Source organism: Vespa mandarinia, chromosome 11 (assembly GCF_050613455.1).
Source record: "Vespa mandarinia isolate Hongniang chromosome 11, ASM5061345v1, whole genome shotgun sequence".
NCBI lineage: Eukaryota > Metazoa > Arthropoda > Insecta > Hymenoptera > Vespidae > Vespa > Vespa mandarinia.
Window position 1 is genome coordinate 7,455,001 of NC_140820.1, and position 19,079 is coordinate 7,474,079.

Sequence of the window (19,079 nt, forward strand, 5' to 3'; positions counted from 1 at the left end):
GGGAGAGAGAGAGAGAGAGAGAGAGAGAGGGAGGGAGGGAGGGAGGGAGGGAGAGAGAGAGAGAGTTCCATGAGAAAAGAACGATAGAAATCTCTTTTCCTACATTCTTTCATCTCCCTTCCACCAATGCATCTAAAACGAGCCTTTACTTACATGGGATAGAACCCCATGTCAAATGTGGGGTCTTAATTTCTACTCCCTGTGGATCAGCCATTCGATCTTTTCGACTTCGTTTCGTAAAAGCTCTTCTAATCTAGCCCTTGTAGGCGTAGAGGGAAAAATATTGTGAACGAAGTAGAAAAGAAAGCAGTATTGTCTTATTATCAAAGAACTAAAAGGGGAACATTGAAATTATGACGTTAATATATCTTGTAAGTTATTTCGTTTCTCTAAGTTAGTAACAATGATTTCTTTTTTCTTTTCTTTTTCTTTTTTATTCTTTTTCTTTTTCTTTTTTTTTTATCAGTTCAGATACGTTTCTTGTGACACGCGTATTAGGCACGTCTTTTAGGGGTGAGCTTTTACAAGGGTTGCGTCTGGGTTAAGTCATAAATCTCAATCTTTCATGGTCGAAGTAATGGTTCGTTTAACCGTCCAGGTAACGTAGACAAGCGTTGCTCTTTCGTGATCCCACAAAAATTAGATCGACTCGATGCGATAACGCTGTTACGAGAAAGCTCAGAAAAAAAAAGAGAGAGAGAGAGAAAGATACTATGAATTATCGCTTATAAAAAATGTTATTATTATTAAAAATGTTATTATTATTAAAAAGAAAGGGAAAAAAGTAGTGAGGCTTAAAGAAGTAATAGAAAAAACAAAAAAATGAAATAAAAGAATTTTTAATTAAAATAAAAATCAAATTTAATTCCACATCCAATGGTACATCAAAATATAATTTTAATTAGATAAATATTTATATTTTATTTTGAAAAATTTGTCAAAAAATGATTAATAATTTTTATTTCGCGCGTTACGTTTTCGCGCCATTTCTTCGAGTTTTTCCGTCTAATTTTGGCACGCATGCGCGAATTGATGAGACTCAAACGTGGCGAACGTATGAATCCTTATTTCAGTTATCGTTGCGACGCGATCGAGAGAGGGTTGTATTGGAAGGTCCTTGAAAGGACGAGATCAATATAGAACATACGTTTTGTTTATACAAATATTTTTATTTTTTATTTTTATATGCGACAAGGAAACAGCTCAGAATTTCAAAATGTAGAGAAAGAAGAAAATGTGCGGCGTTTAAAAGAAGAAAGAAGGTGAAGGATATTTTTCGAAAATCGTCTTTCTGTTTTTCATTTTTTCCAATAAAAATGATGACATGCTGCGAGGTAAGAAACGTTTATTAAACTTGTTATTGTTGTAATTGGATTTTTATTGTTGTTCTTTTTTTTCAATAGAAAAGGCCTACAAATTTTCTTTATACGTGTTGATGAAAATATGTCATAACATTTTACGAAGGATACTCTTTATATTTATATAGATTTATTTATTTATTTATTACTTTTATTCAATATAATGCATATTAAATATAAATAAGTAATACAATAAATGTATCAGAGAAGTAAAATCAACTAATCGGTTAATCAAGATGTCTCCGATGCATTTAAACGTTAGATAACGTGGCAATTTTTTAAACATGGTTGGAATTCGAATCTGAAATAACGAGAAAGAGATTCCGAATCTTTTCTAGCACGAATCGTTAAATGCCGAATAAAGAATGCGAATAAAGATTATCTCTTTTAAAAGAAGAAGAAAAAAAAGAAATTATTGCGTATTCATCGATGACCCTTTGAACATGATGATTCTTGAAATAGGTAATCTAACAAGTATAATACAAATAGTTTCGAGGTAACAGATTTTTAAATTTATTTAGATCTCTTCAACAATTTCATTTAATAGATGACAATTATTGTTACAACATTTAGTTAAAAAAAGAAAAAAAAAATAGAAAATAGAAAATAAAAATAGAAAATTATAAGAACAAATCATCTTGTTTTTTTCAATATATTTTACTAAACATAAATTTTTATATATAATACATTATCATGAAGGAAAAAATGGTTATTATTACATTTTAATCATTTCATATAGTTGGATGGTAATTATTGTTGAACGAGGTTTTTTTAAAAAAATAGAAAATTATAAAAGAAGATTCATCTCTAGTTTTTTTTCAAAATGTTATTAAAGACAACTTTTTACATGCCTTAATGAAAAAAATGATTATAAGAAAAATTATTATTACGTGGTTATATTAAGTCTGTCAAATGTAGTATTGCTCATTTCAAACGCTCAATTATTTCTGAAAAAACTTCTTTAAAAATTAAAAAAAATCATTTTCAAATAGAAAAAAAGGAATTATTGAATAAAATAAATTTTTTGAATAATAAAAAAATAAATTTATCAAATAAAATAAATTTTTTAAGTAGTAAAAAGCAATGTATTGAATAAAAAAATTTTTTATATAATAAAAAGAAATATATTGAATAAAATAAATTTTTTAAATAAAAAGAAATTGTTAATTAAATAGATAAAACTTTTCGAACCTAATAATAATTACTATAATGAAACGATCGGTAAAAAAAGGAACAAGTATATGGAATATTTGTTCCCTTTTTCTCTTTCTTCTTTTGTACTTCCGTTCTCTTGATCATTCTCATATTCAACGCGTTGTTCGAGATCCTTTCGCGAGGGTAAGGAAAAATTATGCCGACTCCGTGTTGAAGTTAAATGAAAAATGTTTAGCGTACTCGACGCGAGTTGAATAATCGATTGTTCCTGTTCGTCTCGAGTCGTGGTTACCTACGCAGCTACGACGGCTGGATTCTCACGTTTCGTATTAATATCTTATCGTGTGTCAGGAAACCGAGTGGACGGTTTCTATGACACATATAACGTCGACTTCTCGTCTCATTTGAAATTCATTCCTCGGCTTAGCGAGTCGCGAAACGCGGAAGTTTCGTTTTTGGTGAACTAATTCGATCCAATGTATGATATTGTTCGAATATTATCGATAATTTCAAAGAAGTACGTTTTTATAAGAGATTTAAAATAATCGTTTATTCTTGTTAACAGCAAAAGTTCAAAATTTTAATTTTCAAATCTTTTTCATTTCAATTATTATCACTTTCGAATTCCAGTGAACTTTCTGTTTTCGTTTTGATCTTCTATATATATATATATATATATATATATATATATATATATATATAAAAGAGATATATATATATAAATAAAAGAAAGAGTATATATATTAGTATATATATATATATATATATATATATATATATATATATCTCTTTCTCTCTCAAATTTTACAATATTTATATACAGTGTGACCCAAATTAAAACGATCAAACTTTACCAGTATTTTCTATGAGTAGAAATAAGAAAAAAATTTTATATAAACATAGATCCGTAAACGCTTTATTATCAGGTTGTACATGACTTTGAAAAAAAAAGTTGATTTATGTTTTTCATTTCAATATGGCATTCCCCGCTTCGAATACAAATTTCCTATAATGTTTGACATCGTAGGAAAATTGAATTTATCATTCTCCGAATGTCATGCTTATTTTGCTGCAGTTCAGTGAATCGACTATTAATCCTTCCGATTATTTCTCGTCACGAATTGACTTTTGTACGGTACACAATTGCTTTTATTTTTTTCACACAAATAAAAGTTTAACGGTATAAGATTTGGCGATCTCACGGTTCAAGCTATGTGTCCTATCTAACTAATCCATCTTTCATGATAATGTTCGTTTAACCATTCTCTAACAGATCTAGCGAAATGTGTTGGGGCAGCCATCTAATTTGAACCATTATTGTTACATTACGATTTAGTATCAACAACGAACTCATTATTGCCATTAGGCTTCTTATTTTTGTTATAACTTTTTTATAAATTTGCGGATCTACATTTACATAAAATTAGTTTCTTATTTCTAATCATACAACATACTAATGAAGTTTTGATCGTTTAGATCTTGTATATTTAACGTATATATAGTATATTTTATAACAGCGATTCCCAAATATTTAGTATTTCACGAAATCTTAAGATTTCACCAACAAATTCAGGAGTTTTGCGTGACAGTCTGCCAGCCGAATTATTGGAATGAACAATTTTTATATTATTCGTATTAGGGACTTTTTTTTTAAGGAATTTCATTGATTAAAGTCTGAATTACTAAAACAGTATTTGTTTCATTTAATATCTCATAAAGTTTAGGGAAGGAAGGTTGTTCAAAAAATATAAAGAAATCCACGCAATCTTTGGATTTTTGTGAGATCTACGATCAAAAATGTTTAGAAATTCTTACTTTATTATATATTAGTGTATTATATATTATATATTCCTGCTATAGTAACATAGTATATTATAATTCCTGCTCTATATTATATTATATAATTATATAATAATATCATATAAAAATTCGGGGACATCATTTGTAAGAAACACAATAGGTGTGAATTTAGAATATAGGATTTGATGAAACGATTTTTTATTGTTTATTGTATAGATCTACCAAATTGCATCAACTATGCCCTTTATTCAATTGAGTTATCGTATTATTTTACGAAAATGAGTTTTGCATCTTCGCCAATTTTCATTAATGACTGGTTTTAAAAAGCTTAATTCGTACCCAACGGTATCACGTTGAATGCAATATTTCATTGAGGATGTGTTGCAACGTATGCATGAAAAAGTGCGAGATTGGAATTATGGCAAGAGAAGGCATGGCTGTTACACCATGATAATGCGAGCATGCACATAGAGCATTTCTCATTCAGGAGGTTTTGGCATGAAATTCACTTTCTGTAAGGTCGCAATCGCTATATTTACCTGATTTGTCTCTAGTAAACTTTTTTCTTTTTTCCTTTGCCTTAAGCGAATGTTAAAAGGTCAACGTTTTCCTACGAAAAAAGAAATCATTGATAAATGGACAGAAGTGCTAAACTTAATTTCAGTTTTGGCATATAAGAGAGTTTGCAAAGATTGGAAAACAAGATTCTAAAGGTTTATTGTATTCGAAGGGAACTACTTTGAAGAGAATTCTATATACATAAATAATTGTAATATTAATAATGAAATATTTATAAAAGAAGTCTTTGAACTTTTTGATCATATCTTGTATATATTGTATATATGTTTATATTATTCTCTCTCTCTCTCTCTCTCTCTCTCTATATATATGTATATATATATATATATATATATATATATACCTATATACACACATATATACACAATATATATATACTATATATATACAAAATTATATAATAATATTATATAATAATAGAGCATAATATTTTTTTTATATATACATATTTTATAAAGAATCAAATATTTTTGTTTTCGTAAAAGTAAATTTATCGTAGAAAATTTTGTATTTATCTTACGTAAATATAATAATTAATTAAAAAATTAAATCAATATTCATATAAAATATATACCATATTTATTGGAGGAAAATGTCATCTTTTTGAAAAGCAACATTATTATTGTTGATAAAATATATTACAACATATATGGGACAACATTAGATAAAATATGAGAGTTGATAAAATATGGGAAAAGATTAGATATGTTGTTTAATAATTATTGTTCTATATGGAATATTTATTTTCCTTTTATTAATTAATACCTGATAGCACATTTTCTTAATCATATTTTTATTATTTTCATTCATTAATTTACTGCTATACTTGTAAAAAGGTTACAATTTAGGAAATTTATAGATACGATTTAGGAGTTCATTTGTTTTAATCGTTTTCATTACACTATTATGCAAGATTTATAATAAATTAATTCGTTTTTGGTGAAAGAATGAATACCTAATAGATATTTATTTATACCTAATACATATTAAATTATGATTTTTAATCTTAACTTGCGTAAAAAATTTCTACTATATTAGCGCTAAATTAGCAATACACACATACACACACATTGACATATATTTCTATATGCATATATATATATACATATATACATATATACATATATTTATATATGCATATATATATATACATATATACATATATACATATATTTATATATATACATATATACATATATTTATATATATACATATATACATATATTTATATATATACATATATACATATATTTATATATATACATATATACATATATTTATATATATATATATATGTATGTATATATGTATATATATATATATACATATATATATGAATATATATATATATATATGAACATATAGATATACACCTATAGTGTATTCATATAGGTGCGCGCACACTCGTGGATATATGTACATGAGTATATAGATACATATACACGGTTTTAGTTGTGCATTCGGCCAATTGGATTTAAAGAATCACATACCAAATCATCGAAAGGGGACTAGGCGCGTTTAATTAACAAGGCCATCAACCACACGACAATTCTACGTTCGAAATTCTGTTGCCCTTTCCCCTTTCATCACTTTCAGACTGTAACGTATATACATAGGTATGTACATACATATATATATATACAACGCATATACAAAGGTGGAACTTATCGTACCTGATGGTTCTCTCCGTATTTCTTCGATGCGTCTAACCGATTACTTCTCTCTTCTTATTATTCATTAATTATCTAGAAATACTTGAAAAGAATGATTAACGATGTGAAGTTGCGAGAAAGTTTATTCGATGGACGAATCATTATCTACTTTAAAAATGACTCATACATATCTATATACAATTTTCTGAAAAATTATATTAAATGTGATTTCTTTTACGGATCAGTTGGGTCTTTTTTTTTATTTTTTATTTTTATGTATAACTACATATAATAAAAATAGATCTATGTATATCATGATAAAAAATAATGTTTCACATTGTGAAAATATGTATATGAATTAGCACTGCCGTATTGGATTTCTAATAAGTTAGACTTTTCATGATTTTCTATGGAGAATATTAAAAAATAACATCTGTTTTTTTTCGTTGTTTCCTTTTTTCTAAATAAAATAAGTACATAAGTTGTTGGATTTTGTTAAACTAGTGCTTCGTAAATTGAGATAATTAAATATAATTGAGATTTAATGAAAAAAATAATCAATTGAAATCGCTGTACGTAATGATTTCTGTGGAAAAAAAGCTAGCAATACTTCTTGTTCGATTGTTTCAGGGGTTTTATCTTCATATAATTCGTAATTTATGAACAACAGAAGAATTCCTTGTTGGAATGTGTTTCGAAGAACAAGTTAATTCCATTAAACGGACAATTGGGGACAATAAAATCTTTGTTATCGGTAAAATCGAATATTCTTAACGAGCCTGTCTTTTCTCTGTTTAGAATCGAAATGTCGAATTTATTGCGCGAACTCTCTCATATTTTGACATCATCGTTATTCTTTCTTATGTGCGTGTATATTTATACCATCGTAAATAAATTATGTACTTTTTAACACTATTTCAATAGTTTATCACAATCAGATGTACCATTTTTATTATCATTCAATCTAATAATCAGTTTTATATACGAACGATTTTTAATTTTCGGTTTCGAAATGGCGATATTTTTTTAAATTAAAAAATTCATAAAAATTTGCATATGCAACAGAAAGAATTAGAACTTGTCGAGAAAATTTAAAATAGTGTCAGGCATGACCATAAATTTATTTTGACATTTTTTATGAAAGCAATTAAAGATTAAACGGATAAAAATTTTAATTTGGTGATCTTACCGAAAGAACCCCAAATATAATATTTATAAGTTTTTTATAAAAGTTTAAATATATTATATATTTTTATTCATACATATTCGTACACATTTTTGTGCATGCGGAAGCACATACAATAGATTTTACAACAAATTTCTAAATTGAATTCAGTAGATTAATATTAAATTACAAATCGAGTTATATCTCACGAAAATTTACGAGTAATTCCGATCCGATCTGACTTTTGGTTTCAAAATGGCGGGCATTTCAAAAATTAACAATTTCATAACAAAACGCATATTCAATGGAAATGAAAAGAAGAAAAAATGCTGTAGAAATATTTATAAGTGTTATCCATTAACTGGAAGTATTTCGGTTGTACCTATTTGAGATAAAACACAGCTCTTTTTTTGTCAGAGATTCAGGTAGCAGATCCACCTTGACAAAACAGAACGTTGGTTATCTTTCGTCCTCATCATTTTTATCAACCGAAATTTCATTTCGCTGAGAATCGCAAGACTTTTTTCCCCCTTTTTTGACTTGAAATTTACGGATTTCAGCAGGAAATTCCTTAGCTTCCTGTGGGAATGACGATCGAAAAACGTTATCGAGTAAGGAAGCGGGAGTTGAATCCTACTCGATTATCGCGATGGAGGAATACAAGCTTCCTTATTTTATCCTCGATTCCGAAGGATTTGCGTTACGCTCGCGTAACTTCGATTTTATTCTGTTCGTGCGTAACGACCGAAAGAAGTCGATGTCTACCGAAGGGATAAAACGCGTAAGGAAAAAGGGAAAAGAAAAGGAAGAATAAGAAAAGAATGGAAACGAGTAGTATTCCATGCATGAATGCATCAATGAATGACCACTTTATTTATTGTTATTGGAAAATGAATCAATGATGTTAGTTCATCCTGTTGTTTCTTTTTTTATCTATAATCCACGAGATGCCAAATAAGAATGTAGGAATAAAATTTTTCTTAATAATTCGAAAGTGAAATTATTAATACTTAATATATACAGGATATATATATATACAGGGTGACTCAGAATAAATGTGAAATATTTTAAGGATGACTTCAGAAAATGTAAATAATAAATAAAGTTCAAAACGTATGTCTTATTTGATTTTGTTATCGAGTTATAGAGAATTTGATTTTCAACAAATTCTATTTGTTTAGTTTCATAAGAGATGTTCGAAATTACCATTTCGAATGTGAATACAAGCTAGTAAATGTCTTACCAATAACTGTTTTGCTCACCTTCTTTCCATATGTCCTCATGTTGTTCAGATTTGCTGGAAACTTTGTTCAATTATTTCACGAAGAGTTTCAATATTGTCAATGGACGTTTTTTACACAATGGATTTTGTTTATCTAACGAAAGAATTATTGCCATACATAATCCACTATAATTCAAAAATAATGTCAAATACGATACGTGTTTATACGAATTCCTTTTTTATTGTTTTGATAAGTTGAAGTCATCTCCAAAATATTTCCCACTTATTCTAGAGACATCTAATGTATAAATATATATTATTTCTCTTTTTTTTTTAATTAAATAAGATAAATCAAAATGACATTTCCTTAGATAAGATCATTTATACTAATATTCAAATTTTTTGACGGAAGGCTAATGTAGAACAAAAAAAAAAAAAAAAAAGAAATATTAATATTCAACGAAGCTTTAATCGGTCATTTAGTAATATCCTCACACCAAGTTTTTCAAAGGAGAAAAAAGCAAAACAAAGGAAATAAAATAAGAAAAAGACGATGGCTCGAAGGCAACAGACCACCCTCGTTTGCTCATCTACCCTCGTTGGAATTTTTTATGGTTTCGTAAGTGGCGGTTTGCGAAGTTATTACAAAAAAGAAAAATGTAATAATAATAAAAAAAGAAGAAAAAAGGAAAAAGTAAAAAAGGAAAATGAAAAGCAAAGAAATGTTTGAAGAAGGAAAAGAATGAAAAAGAGGGAGAAAGGAAAAAAGAAAAGAAGAGTACTGTAGACCTTCGAGATACATTTTATATAATATTGAAGGATACTCGAATGAGAGGGTGAGAATAAGGGTGGTTTTAGCGGAGGGGTTGAAGACCCAGAGTCGGATATCTTGAGAGCGCATAATTATCTCGGCTTCTCTCGTATTATCGCGCCTCACGTTGCCGGCCACGAGACGACGACGATGGACGACGGAACGTTCATTAATTAATGCTTTTCACTGATGGCCAGCTTTCCTATAAGAGATTTTCAAGAATTATCCTCGGGCATCTTCGAGTCAACTGACATACAAAGCCCAATAATTCGTAAATCTCGGATGGAATCTTGCAAAGTAAAAGCTTATATTATTCCTCCTGACCTTATTATTCTCCGGAAAATCGATATAATCGAATCTACATTTATCAATGTATGTTGATAACACTTACGTGACAGAAAAACGTAACAATTTTTTAATTGCTACAGTTATTTTTAAACGAATTTCTGAAATGCGCATGAATTAAAAAGTTGTCATTCTACGTTAAAATTTTTTATTATTGTATGATGATTTCCATGTAATCGATACTTAAGTACTATTTCAATTGAGAATCAGTCAGCTTTCAAAAGATTATTTTCGATTTTCATTATTTACAAATAATCATAATGTAGACAAGAAAACTGATATCATTAGCTTCTTGCTTGCTTCTAGGTACCTATATATCATTGGTCTGTTATATCTTTACTATGTATAAATACTATTGTCACACAATGATACTTCATGGTAGGATTAACACGAAGGAATAGGTATGACAAATGGAAAGGAAAACTCGACCACATAGAGAGACTACCTTTACTAACACCATTAATAACCACAAGTATACATTTAAACTTTTAAATAACGAATCTTTTTTGGAATCTATTTTCAACAATGGATTATTGAAAAAAAAAGAATAGAAAAGAAGAAGCAATTTTATATTAATATTACGATTGATTCTTTTTTCTTTCTTTTTCTTTTTTTTCTTTTTTTTTTTTTTAAGAGAAATCACTTTTCTTTGAATCGTAACACGTATTACTAGTCTAGCCCAGTATATTAAAGGAAAGGAAATCGTAGCTTGAAGGAACGCGGATTACGATTCGTGGAGTATTCTCTTTCTCTCTCTCTCTCTTTTTCATTCACTTCCGGTAGCCGGTAACGCACGTGCATTGAACATACAAAGAGAGAAGAGATTTGAGAATGAAATTCAGATCTTGAAGGAAAATAGATCACATTCCATTCGAACTTCGAACGATAGGAAGATTCATACTTGCACTCTACTAACTTATTGTTAGTCGATCTCTTTATACTTAGCTAGTACATTTTATTGTTTGAAATTTCAAAAAACTGAAAAAAAATTATTTGTCTTTCTATCGTGCTTCTGGAGTTTCTGTTACATTATCAAAAAAAAAATAGTGAAGGTCGGACGAAAGAATTATTTTTTTTATAATTTTTATTTGGTATAATAGAATAATTTCAGATGAGATGACCATGCGGATGAGCCGACTTGGTCTCAGATTTTGTTGATATAGTTCGATTTTCTACTAAATATTTTTACTGATAGGATTGGCAATTATTAACGAAAGTCATAAACAATACTCTTTATTTGTTTTTAAATAAGAAATTTATAAGTTATTTGTAATAAAGGAATTAAATATTTTAGACTATTTTCTGCTTCTTTAGAACATAATTTACAAAGAAATTATCACTTTTCTGAAATACAATGCTTTAATATAGTATTTAAAGGTCATGTATATAATCATGTGACGAGTGAAAAACAAGTGATTTATCACTCCTTGATTCTCGGAATGGATAGCTCGGTTTTTTCGAGAATAATTGATCCATTGTAAAATTATACATTTTTACGTTTTTACGACGTAAATCCAGCTACTTACAGTATTGCTGGATTTTTATATTTTCTGTTAATCATTTTTAATAATGAAGATCCATTATGTACTTTCTTAAATGAAGAACAACGATCAGAAGAACGTGTGCTTCGTGTAACTGAAGAAGATATAGAGAAAAATAAAGAACCAAAACCCGTCGTACCTAGATGCTCGCAAGCAATTAGTAAAAGAACTACCGTGGCAGACACGCCAGACAATGCTAAATAAAATTAATCCAATTCTCGGTACGTCATCAGATGTAGTTAAAGGAATTAAAAAACGTAGGAAACGTTTCAAGCGGCAAAAATAACAAAACGTGCTAAACATTCAAGCAAACCCAACAAACATAAACATCTCCCTTACGGAAGATTCATCTCCGGACGAATATTTTTCAGATATGTCTAAAAGTCTGAAGAAAGTTTTGAGAAAGAAGATAATGCTGAATGCATCGATTATAGGGTACAGTATAGTTGTACATCGAAACAATGCGACTGAATTCGATGTGTGAGATATGATGAGCGATTTCACGAAGGATGTTCAAAATTTTAAGATTTATATGATCTCTGTAGAGAAGTTTCACGGAAGCAAAAATATCAATTTTTCTTTTTATTATGTACAAAACGTTTTTTTTTTATTTGGGTCAAAAATTTCTTTTTTTTTATAAAAATATAAAATTATTTTTCAGTTTTATTTTGATATTATAATTTTTCATTTATTTACTTTTATATTTTATTTTTTTGATATCATATAATTTTTTATATAAGCTTTTACTTTTATAAACATCATTTTTTTTCTTTATATATCGATTAAATTCAAAATGCATTGAAGCTTTAAGTCACCCCTCGAATTATTCTAATAATGGTAATAATGAAAAAAAAAAACAACAACAAATAGTACAATTGACAACGGTTCAAGGAAATATGGATATTTCATCAAAAGAATCAAAAATAAGAAAAAGAATAAAAGGAAAAAAATAAAAAGAGAAAATGAAGAAAAATGGATCTTTTTCAAAGAAGGAGAGTGAGTTAATCGGACTGCCCCGTAACGTTCTTATACACCGACGGAAGTCGTCGTTGTTGCGCTCGACTGCTTTTGATAGAACGTCCAATAGTTGCTCGGTCTCGTGTAAGGCGCGCGCCTGGAACGAAGCGGTATCAATTTGCCGACGAGACTCCGCCGGTAGTAAAATTGCTTGAGCGCGCTTGAAAAATTTTTCTCCATTGAGAATTAGCTACGAGAACGAATGAGACGTAACATATACAATAATACGCTTACCTATCACGTAGGATAATACTTTTTTATTAACAAAAACCTTAAAATTAGTCTCATTGTATTTTCTTTTATTTTCTCTCTAATTTTATATTCAAAATATTACGTTTTTTTTATGCATTACCACACAGATAGTGTCTCTTATGCGATTGCCATTATTCTAACTTTTAATAAACATTGAATTTTTTTCTAATTCCATTCGCATTTGAAGTTTGGCACGAAATCATTGGATTTTCTAAATGAGCGGGTAAACTTTCTTCATGAATATAGGAACAAATTAGTTTAAATGAAGTGTGACAAAATTTCGTGAAAAGTTTCTGTATCATTGTGGAAATTAATAATTAAAATATCATACTTGATATTTTAAAAATGATTGAAAATGCTTGAAAATTTTCAAAATAATTACTGTTCGATTAAAAATACTTCTATGTTAAAAATAAACAAAATGTCTGAGTCGGATTCATGGAAATTTAACACAATACTTTTACGAAACATGGAGATACATTATTTGGAATTTCACACAAATTGAAATGCCGCTTATTTTATTATAGAAACGTTTACAGTTGAAGATTAATGAAAAAATTTAATGGAATCCATTGAAAGTTTTAAAAATAATTTTGTGAAACATGAAGATATTTTGTTTGTAATTTCAAGTAAATCGCTCGAAAAATTTTAACATAACGCCTATTTCATTATAAATATTTTAATGTTAATCTTCTGTAGATTAATTTTCTTTAGGAAAATTATATAATGTAAAAGTTTTAGTATAACTTATAATTAAAAAAACAAAAATAAAAAAAGTAAAAACAATAAACAAAGAAAGACGAGAAACATCGGATATGAAGGAACAATTAATTTTGTTATGACAAAATGCAATGAAATTAGAAAAAATACAGGAATATAAGCGTGTGGTTTTAAACTTACATGACGATAAAGTGGATAATATATATATGTGATCATAATCAATGTGAACAAAAATAGTTCAAAGTATTAAAACTGATTTTAATCTATCTCTCATCACTTCTAACTTTACAATGGCTCTTGTCATGTTCGTTGCGATTATATGACCATGATAATAAACTAATTATATTTCTATCTATTTATCTATCTATCTCTTTTTGTCTTTCTCGAAGGGAGACCCTCGAGGCTCGTAAAGGAGATCACGAGGGAGTGCTTCGTTCGTCGCGTTAGAGGACTTGCGACACATCCAACGAAGACGCAGTCGTTGGAAAGAGGGCCACGTAAGCTTTCGATCCTAACAGGAGAAGTAGCTTCGGGCAATTCTCTCTCTCTCTCTCTCTCTCTCTCTCTCTCTCTCTCTCTATCTATCTATCTATCTCTCTCTCTCTTTCTCTAACCTTCGAAGACGTCCTCAACCCTTACGTGTCGAGCGTATCCGTTCCTTTAGACCGACAAATTATCCCTTCAGATAAGTCGAAGTTAATCTTGCAAGCAGCAGAGCGTGCCTGGTGACTTCCTTTGCTTACCAATGGGAGAGAGACTCTCATCGCTTTAGTTAAATACTCCATCGAGTTATCAGGAGTTCCGACGAAATTTCTAATCACTGATCGCCGAAGATCTCGATCAATGATATTTTCAATTTTATTCTGTATTTTACATTCTTCTTTTCTTTTTTTTACATCCCACAGCACAATGTTTAGGTAGAATTTTGATTTGGTTGTTGTAAAAGAAAAAAAATACTGTTAAAAATATCATTATTAAATGGATCAATTGATTGAAAGGATTTATTTGAGAGATTATTAAAATGACTTAATCTAAATATTATACTATCGAAAGTTTCGAAATAGCGGAAGAAAGTAGTTGTAATTTTTGGTATCGTTTCCATTTGATAAGAGAAAGAAAAGAAAGAAAGGAAAAAAAGAAAAGACGAAACTTGTTTCAGTCTAAAACAATTTTCATTTGGTATGCGTCAAGTTTCAATACTGGAGAGAGATAGATAGACAGGGAGAGAGAGAGAGAGAGAGAGAGAGAGAGAGAGAGAGAGAAAGAGAGAGAGAGAGAGAGAAGAAAGGACGAAGTAGTAGGAAACACGCGACAACGTTATAGTTCACAAGTAAATCCGTTAGAGGGTACTAAACTGCGCGCGACTATTAATTTTCAGTCGAAAGTTTCTGGGTAAAATTTCGCTTGATCGGTCTCGGATGGAGAAGCGGGATGGGGACGGGAAGGGTAAGAGAGAGGAATGGTGATACTGGAGACGGGAAAAGGGGTAGATTTAGGGGAGAAGAGAAGACTTATTGTTCCAACAGGCAGGCGCGATTTTGCGGCATGCCCGAGGATTCAAACTCGATGCGAAAGTTTTCGCTAATTTTCTCGGCTCTGTCGCGTTTTCCTCTAGTCCCCTTCTCAAATCCTCCCTCGTGTTGTGGTATACGAAGAAATATGAGTTGGATCGAGTGCACCTAAGGTATTTCGAGAAGTTGTAAAACCGAAAGTCATCTTATATCTTAGCCTTATGTCACTGCGAAAAAAATTTTCCATAAAATTGACATTTCTTCTAATAAATATGACAGATTTGTGGTACTTTATGTCATCAACAATCGTTTTTTTATGAAGTAAAATGGTTCATTTTTAGTCAGACCGTGTGAAGGGATTAACTTTTACTAAGGATTGATCTTAAGTGGTTATATACATCTAGAAAATTGAAAAATAATTGATTTCTCTGAAATATTTTCATTCGATAGTATTATCTTTTAAGAATATTCTCTGTTAATTTTATCAGAAAATTCGAAAAATTAATGAAGTTATAAGACGTTGAAACTAATCCTGTCGAATTTGACGTTATATGTATTTTAAACTTTAAACGCACTTTTTTCAAAATTATATTATTCAAATCAGTGCCAATGATATTTTGAAAACTACTGAATCGATCAGAATAAAATTTGGCATGATTATTTCTTATATCATTATCTATTCTTTGTCATAAATGGAAATTTCTTTAAAAGACTTAATTCTTTTATTTTAATCATTAAAAAACTATTAAAATTTTTTATTGAAAATAACATGGTAAATTCAATCACTCATATTTGTTTATTAAATGAAAATATTAAAAATCGATTTCGTGAAGGACTGATTTTTTTAATCTACTTTAAGAGCTTTTTTGATAATACCCTGAGGAGATATCATTGGCATCATAAAAGCCGTACAAAACAATTTCGCCTGTTTCGACATCGATAACTCTAAGAAAATAACGGATTATTTTAAGTTTTTTGGTTGAAAACATTCCTCAAGGTGTACATTAGAATACATATTTAATGATTTTTTATTAATGAAATAAATTACATCCAAAAAAAATTAAAATTGTCTTTTTTGAATCGTCTAGATATATATAACTCCTTAAGTATTCTTTGAAAGATTTAATTCTTTTCGTTGAATTTCTATCAATTTTTTAGTTATTTCGATATATCATCATTGCGAAACTGAAAGTCAAATCGAACCAGTATTACCTGTAACAAGTAACTTTAATACTTTTTTTCATAAATTTCAAATCAATCCATCCATCCGTTTACAAGATAGAGTGAATACGTTTATACACATGTGCATATATGTATATCAAAACTCATACATACACATATACATATTTAGATTTTTAAGGTAACACATAGATATATGTATATTTTAATAAGAATCGTAAAGATTTGAAAAAGTTTTTGAATATCTCAAATAATTTTGGAAATAATCGTTCGTTACATTTTTTGCTATATCAAAAGTATAAGAAACTTCTCGTAGTCTTGGCTAAAAAAAATTGAATAAGAGAAAGAGAGAGAGAGAGAGAGAGAGAGAGAGAGAGAGAGAGAGAGAGAGGGAAAGAGAGAGAAAGAGAGAGAAATGAAGTAAGTACCATTGGCCGTCGTTCGCGGTGTCAACGGACCGGAAGAACGACGATGAAACTCATCACGAAAGTACACAAAAAGTTCTCCTTCTCTTTCTCCTGTTTCCTACTTTCTCTCCCTCCCTCTCTCTCTCTCTCCCTTTTCTCTCTCTCCTTCTTTTCTCTCTCTCCCTCTCTTTCACCAGCAACCAGCATTTCTTCTAACGACCCCACGAGATCCCGTTCCTTTCTTGTTACCCCGTGAGTCGACATATACGACTTTACGAAGAAGATACACGAGGGACTTGCTTTCTCTCTCTCTCTCTCTCTCTCTCTCTCTCTCTCTCTCTCTCTCCGAGGACATAGAAACTTTCATCGAGAGTTTGTTCGCGAAAAAGACAGGAAGGAAGAAAAGGAAAACTTGTCCTTAAATAATCCTTTTCAGTTTACAAGGCGCACAAGGAGAACCCGACTATAATCATTTCCGAAGACAGAAAAACATAAAAAAAGAATATATATATATATATATATATATATATATATATATATTTATGTATGTATGTATAAGCAACGTCATGTTAAAATTCAAGATCAGCACAGCAAACTGACTTTGTTAAAATTTCAAAATAGTGGTGTTGAATTGGGTAACATTTCTTCGCTATCCTCTTTCTTTTGATTTATTTTATAGTATTGTGGATGACGAAACAAAGCGACACAAATTTGACAATATCTTCTGTATAAATATCAGTTTTATTGAAAATCCAGAATGATAATGATAAGTTAAGTAACATCTCTTCTCAATTTTTATGTCCTGCTTATATTCCTTTTTCTCTTATAATATAATATTTTCCTCATAGAAGGTATAACTCAATGTATAATCCAAGGACCCATTCAGGAAAGAAAGTTATACCAATATATTTTTAGTGTTTACCATTTATGATCGCTATTCTATCGCACCTTTGTTGTTATCCTATACCTCTTCGAACATTAGAGGCCATTCATGTGCTCACCGAACACCTTTGGAGACATAAAAAATACCTCTGTTATAAAGTACCTTATAATAAAATATTCTGTTATAAAATATCCTGTTAAATGTTCATCAGACCTATCAATAGCCGGACCACCACTTCATGCAATACATAATACCTTATTATATTTTTAATCAATCAAAACTGTAAGCGTTTACATTTTTATCCAATAGGAAACAAGAACGAATCTTTTATCCTCGGCAAGTTCATTATGAGACGAGCTAGGTACTTAAAAAAAATGAGCCAATCAGAAAGACAGTAAGTATTCGCAATTCAATAAACCCGGTAATTAAATAATTAATAAGTTTGCGAATATTTATTAAATCTGTACTCCGTATTCTGGGAAATCGGTAATTAGTTAATTAATCTGTGTTCCGTATATGAGACCGGTAATAAAATAATCAAGTCTGTATTCTGAAATCAGTAAATCAGTAATTCAGTTGAAACATTGAATTACTGATTTTGAAAGTATTCTTTCGTAACTTTTACCGAATATTATTCCCCTATCATTGAAATGGAAATTCATTCTCGAATCATTACACCGTTTGTAGAAAAAAACATAATATCATTACTTTTAATGCTCTGTTGTTTTATTACTCTCATCTTTAATATTCTATGTCAAATTCAAATAATTTTGGTTGAATTCGACTTTCGGTTTCGAAATGATGATATATTGAAAAAATAAAAAATCATAGAAATTGATATATGCAAAGAAAAAAATTCAGACTGCAAAAATATTTAAGAGAGTACTTATACCTATACAGTTCAAGAAAAAGCAATTGTTATGATTTTTTTTGCATGTAGTTTATTTCATTAATAAAAAAATCATTAAATATGTATTCTAATGTACACCTTGAGGAATATTTTCCAACCAAAAAACTTAAAATAATCCGTTATTTTCTTAGAGTTATTGATGTCGAACCAGGCGAAATTGTTTTGTACGGCTTTTATGATGCCAATGATATCTCCTCAGGGTATTACCAAAAAAGCTCTTAAAGTAGATTAAAAAAATCAGTCCTTCACGAAATCGATTTTTAATATTTTCATTTAATAAACAAATATGAGTGATTGAATTTACTTTTGATAAAAAATTTTAGTAGTTTTTTAATGATTAAAAGAAAAGAACTAAGTCTTCTAAAAAAATTTCCATTTATAACAAAGAATAGGTAATGAATATAAAAAATAATCATGCCAAATTTCATCCTGATTGTTTCAGTAGTTTTCAAAATATCATTGGCACTGATTTGAATAATATACTTTTGAAAAAAGTGCGTTTAAAGTTTAAAATATACATAACGTCAGGATCAATTTTAAAGACTTATAACTTTGTTAATTTTTCGAATTTT

General features: G+C 29.1%; 1 protein-coding gene across 5 annotated transcripts in view; it reads left to right on the forward strand.

Moving 5' to 3' along the window:
* The first annotated feature begins 1,095 nt into the window (after positions 1–1,095).
* Positions 1,096–19,079, forward strand: part of LOC118449093 (putative G protein-coupled receptor B0563.6) — a 39,069-nt gene continuing 21,085 nt past the window's right edge. For 3 of the 5 annotated variants that reach the window (XM_035883293.2, XM_085660174.1, XM_085660173.1), the window contains exon 1: positions 1,096–1,334. Coding sequence is in view for 1 of the 5 variants with exons in the window: in XM_085660175.1 (XP_085516301.1) it covers positions 1,325–1,334; positions 14,007–14,114 (118 nt within the window). In the remaining 4 variants the exon portion in view is untranslated. Of the gene's footprint in view, positions 1,335–14,006; positions 14,115–19,079 lie in introns of those variants that run through there. The other 2 variants (XM_085660175.1, XM_085660172.1) reach the window with 2 other exon arrangements.